Source organism: Nuphar pumila, chromosome 10 (genome assembly GCF_984573655.1).
Source record: "Nuphar pumila chromosome 10, dmNupPumi1.hap1.1, whole genome shotgun sequence".
In the NCBI taxonomy this organism is placed as follows: domain Eukaryota; kingdom Viridiplantae; phylum Streptophyta; class Magnoliopsida; order Nymphaeales; family Nymphaeaceae; genus Nuphar; species Nuphar pumila.
The window spans coordinates 109,350,443-109,355,174 of NC_143258.1; the positions used below are offsets into that span (position 1 = coordinate 109,350,443).

Consider the following 4,732-nt stretch of genomic DNA (forward strand, 5'->3'; position numbering starts at 1 on the left):
CCGACCGATTCGCATCGGTTTGGACCGAGACTGACTCTCTCTCCTGCGGACACCACGGAGCTGGAACCTTTGGATCTTCCGGGGCTCTTCCGTTACCACATGGAGCATATGCTGCGGAATGTCATGTTCCATCTTGAACACGGACAAAAATGTGACCAGAGCCATGTGGGGCCCAGTGATTCATGTGAGAGAGAGAGAGCACCCAAGGTGTCTAAATCTGAAACGCATGTGACCAACACCACACCATGACACAATAAAGCCCGGAACCGCAGTCCACTGTATCTCTCTGTTCTCTGATTGAATCCCCCCCCCCCCTCTCTCTCTCAAAATATGCAAACCAAGCATTTCCTTTTTTATCTTCTATGCGGTTTCATGGTGGCAATCTCTTATGCCTTCTTCTCCACCATCACCACCACTGAAAAATCAGCATTTTTGGGCATAAATGAGTCCAACTCTACAGATATTCAACAGGTTGATCGGTTCAGGTCCTACAGAACCAAATTGGTGTTCTTCACCCGGTGGATGTTGGGTGGCCTTGGTGAGAGCACCAAAGTTTGGCCGGTAAAAAACACAATGACCATTTCTTCTTTCTCGTATATAGATAAAGATATTGCTTTTTCAAATCTTTGTTTGCAGTGTTATCTGAACCCATGGATCTCTTTCTTTTATTTCTTTCTTGTTGGCGACAAAAGAATTTGGAGTTTAGCTGGAGGATTGTGGTTGCCACCATCATTGGTTTCTTGGGGTCTGCTTTTGGAACAGTTTGTGGTGTAGGTGGTGGGGGTATCTTTGTTCCTATGCTTATTTTGATCATTGGTTTTGATACTAAATCTGCTGCTGCTCTTTCTAAATGTAAGTGCTTTTGAGTATATGTTCTCCACATGGGCTCTTATTTCTTCTTCTTCTTCGCTCTCTCACACACAACTAAAAAGCATGAGAGTTTGAACCAAGTTTCCTTGGCTAAGATGTCACAAACTTTGGCTCAAACAGTCAAGAATAGGACAGATACATGTTCCCTTTACTCTTTATCAGAACAAATAAATTCAAATGGGTTGAATGTACTGCAGGTATGATCATGGGAGCATCAGCTTCATCAGTGTGGTACAATCTCCAGGTCTCACATCCATGTAGAAATGTACCCATTATAGACTATGATCTGGCTCTTCTCTTCCAGCCTATGCTCATGTTGGGAATAACAATTGGTGTGGCCCTCAGTGTGGTCTTTCCTTATTGGCTCATTACCATTCTCGTTATAATACTCTTCATAGGTACTTACACTTGCTTTTATGGTTTAGAAAATTAAAAAGGGTGTTTTACTGTTCTTGGTAGTGATTAAAAAAATAACAAGACCCTTTTGTTACAATCAGGCACCTCATCAAGGTCTTTGTACAAGGCAATGCAGATGTGGAAGCAGGAAACAATTATGATGGTAGGGAAAGGCTCTTCTTAGGGTTTCCTTTACTTGCTTTATGATATCTTGTGGTGATAAAATAATGACATGGTTTGCAGGCTGAAGCTGACTTGAAGGAACCTCTCACTAATTCTGAGAGACAAGGTTAGTGACCAAACAATTAATTTCAATACCAACAAAGTAAGATGAAAAGGCACCACTTTCTAACAAAATAAGAAATCTGTCTTGTAGTTACAATTGATGAGGACTTTGAACGTCTGGTAGCACCACAAGAGAAAACTCGCCGGGTGAGAGAATTGCCTGCGTAGACACGTGTGTGTGTGGGGGGGTGAGAGAGAGCGGCTTCCTCTTTTAATGAACTCAATATATAATTTCCATGTTTTCTTTTGTTTTACAGGAAATACTATGCTTCAATATAAGGTGGAAAGCAATACTTGTTCTGTTGAGTGTCTGGATTTCATTTCTTCTTATAGAAGTATTGAAGGCAAGCTTATCCCATGTTTTGCTTTTTTCCCTTCTTTTTTATCAAATAAATGAAAAAAAATATCCTTGACTTTAATATGCAACTTTCTTTTAAAAAATTTCAGAATGAAACAGCAGCTTGCACTCCTCTATATTGGGTACTTATTATCTTTCAGGTATGAAGCACTATTGAAATTTTTCAGTAAGAAATACAGATAAGATAGTTGAACTGACTTTGTTTTCGCATTTTCTCGTTTAGTTCCCTGTAGCACTCAGTGTGTTTCTATATGAAGCCATAAAACTCTTCAAGGAGAGTAGGAGGAGAAGGAAATGTGGGAACAGAGAGGCTGTTTGTGAAGCTTTTGTGGAATGGACTCCAACCCAGCTCATTTTCTGCGCATTCTGTGGTATCCTTGGGGGGACAGTGGGTGGTCTTTTGGGGTCTGGTGGTGGATTCATATTGGGCCCCCTTCTACTAGAACTTGGTGTTATTCCTCAGGTATTCCTAGTTGAGAAAACACCAGTTGGTTATTAATCTGTCTCAGTTTTTTTCAATGGTTAACTCTTATTTCCAAATTCATTGACAGGTTGCTAGTGCAACAGCGACATTCGTCATGATGTTCTCTTCGTCTCTCTCAGTTGTGCAGTTCTATTTCCTCAAAAGATTTCCCATCCCTTATGGTACCTCAATTGTTAACACTTGTTTGTTATTACTACTGTAGGGATGCCGACGTCAAGTCCATTGTCTTTGTTTTTGGCAACTATAAGATGGCAGGCCTTGGACCATGATTTTCATTTTTCTGCAAGAACATTTCATAGAAAAAGTTAAGTTGCGTGGCTATGTAATGAAGTGGCATTACTACTGTAGGGATGCCAAAAACCTATGAAAATGGCTTTCATGCTTGGTCTCTCGAGGACAATTACCATAAAATCCTGTCCCATTTTACTGTCTGGAGTAAACGCTAGGAATTTTAGTTCTCAACTATTTCCCCCTTCATATATATATATATATATATATATATATATATATATATATATATATATATATATATATATATATATATATATATATATATAAAGGGCTGTTGCACAAAATGTAAGTAATTTCTTCTCAAAAAAATACTATGTATATATATTGAGAGATAGAGAAAGTGGTAGCTGCTTAACATTTTTTGAGCCTACTGCCAGCCTACCAGGCTTTGAAAGGTTTTTTTCTATTTTTCTATAATCTTACCATACAAATGTGATCTACATGCTTGATTTTATAGGAATCGACTCTTGGATCATCCAATTCCAACAAACAGTTAGATTTTTATAATATTTAAAAATCAACTGTCTACAAATTTCAAAAAATATTCAATGCTTAAAAATTCATTTTTTTCATCGAAAAACATGATCCAAGTGTCATTTCTTATCAAATCTACTATGCCAAACATATCTGCAAGGTCAGATTTAAAAAAACAACAACCTGAAAACCCCTAGTCACTAGTGGTAGGCTTAAAAAGTGTTCGGCACAGAGTTACCAGTCAAGGAAGCGGGAAGCGGGAAGCGAGGCACTTTTAAAAATTTAGAAAGCGGGGAAGCGTGTGACCACTTAGAAGAAAATTATGAACTGTCTTGAAAGCGACCTAGGAAGCGAACCGGAAGTGAGGGGAAGCGAAAAAAAATGAAAAAAGGGGATGCTTCCTCGCGCGTTTCGGAAGCGCGATGTTTCACGCTTCCAAAGCGCGTATCGGGGAAGCACGCTTTCCCTTACGCCTAGGCGGTTCCAGTAACTCTGGTTCAGCAGCTATCACTTTTCCTATATATATATATATACTCTTCTTTAGTTAGTACTGCTTCTACTAAGATGAGGAATCAACTTTAACTTGAGGCTAATTGGGACTGCCTGCTTCATTAGTAGTAATAGAAGGTGTGATAATGCAAGAAGTAGCATATTACTGTTATTTTTTGCAGTTATATTTCACATTAATTTGTTTCGCTTTTCCTTTTGGCAGCACTGTATCTGACAGGGGTGTCAATTATTGCTGGGTTCCTTGGGCAATGTTTGGTAAGGAAGCTTCTCACGGCCCTTGGGAGGGTTTCTATCATAGTTTTCATTTTATCTTCAGTCATTTTTGCGAGTGCAATCACAATGGGTATGGTTGCAAACTGCTCTACCAACTATTTGTTAGCTTCCTTCTGGTATAACTAGCAAAAACCACTGAACTTTCACGCTAACGTTTTTTTTTTTTCAGCAACTGTTGGTATTGACAAGAGCATTACGATGATCGAGAACCATGAATACATGGGATTTCTGAGTTTCTGTAGTAGCTCATAAGAGGGGAAGCAGCAACCCCACCTCCATAAAAATGCCATAGAGATTATATTGTGGTTAATGCAGGACTTGGCCAATATTTGATTGACCAACCTGCCATCTCAAACGAAGCCTTTTTTAGTATAATGTTTAATTCTGTATGGGGCTTGTATGTATCAGTGTCTAGCTGATCTTCTTCCCCATCTCAGAAGCCTCTTTTACTATAGTGTTTCATTCTATATGGGGCTTGTATGTATAAGTGTCTAGCTGGTCTTCTTTCCTATTTTGTTCTGCTCAAACCTGTTATATAGATTTAGTTAATGTAGGAATTGGTCAACATCTGATTGACCTGCCTTAGAATAAGGCCACTGTTATGATACAAATGTTGAACCATGTGGGGTTTGGTTGCATCACCCTTTAGTTGACCCCCTTCCCCAGTCTATTTTGTAGCCAAGGTCAGTTCATTATGTAGTACGACTACATGCAAATCATGAGCTTTTCTGCTAGCTGACAATAGTAGCAGCTTGCACAAAATCATTTCTAGAGTATGGATTAGGATGGTG

General features: G+C 39.1%; 1 protein-coding gene across 1 annotated transcript; it reads left to right on the plus strand.

Moving 5' to 3' along the window:
- Positions 1-372: 372 nt before the first annotated feature.
- On the plus strand, positions 373-4,410 carry LOC149827858 (sulfite exporter TauE/SafE family protein 4-like). The gene is made up of 12 exons (XM_090018584.1): positions 373-538; positions 637-852; positions 1,068-1,268; positions 1,368-1,429; positions 1,510-1,555; positions 1,643-1,698; positions 1,809-1,895; positions 1,999-2,049; positions 2,133-2,372; positions 2,461-2,554; positions 3,871-4,011; positions 4,111-4,410. The coding sequence occupies exons 1-12, from the start codon at positions 373-375 to the stop codon at positions 4,191-4,193; spliced, it is 1,443 nt and encodes a 480-aa protein (XP_089874710.1). The 3' UTR covers positions 4,194-4,410.
- Positions 4,411-4,732: the final 322 nt, after the last annotated feature.

Excerpts from the sequence above, each read along its gene's own strand:
- LOC149827858 (XM_090018584.1), top strand. The coding sequence starts at position 373 with ATGGTGGCAATCTCTTATGCCTTCTTCTCCACCATCACCACCACTGAA. Across the intron at positions 1,269-1,367 it reads CGTTATAATACTCTTCATAG|GCACCTCATCAAGGTCTTTG; the intron begins GTACTTACACTT and ends TGTTACAATCAG. Across the intron at positions 1,896-1,998 it reads TTCTTATAGAAGTATTGAAG|AATGAAACAGCAGCTTGCAC; the intron begins GCAAGCTTATCC and ends AAAAAATTTCAG.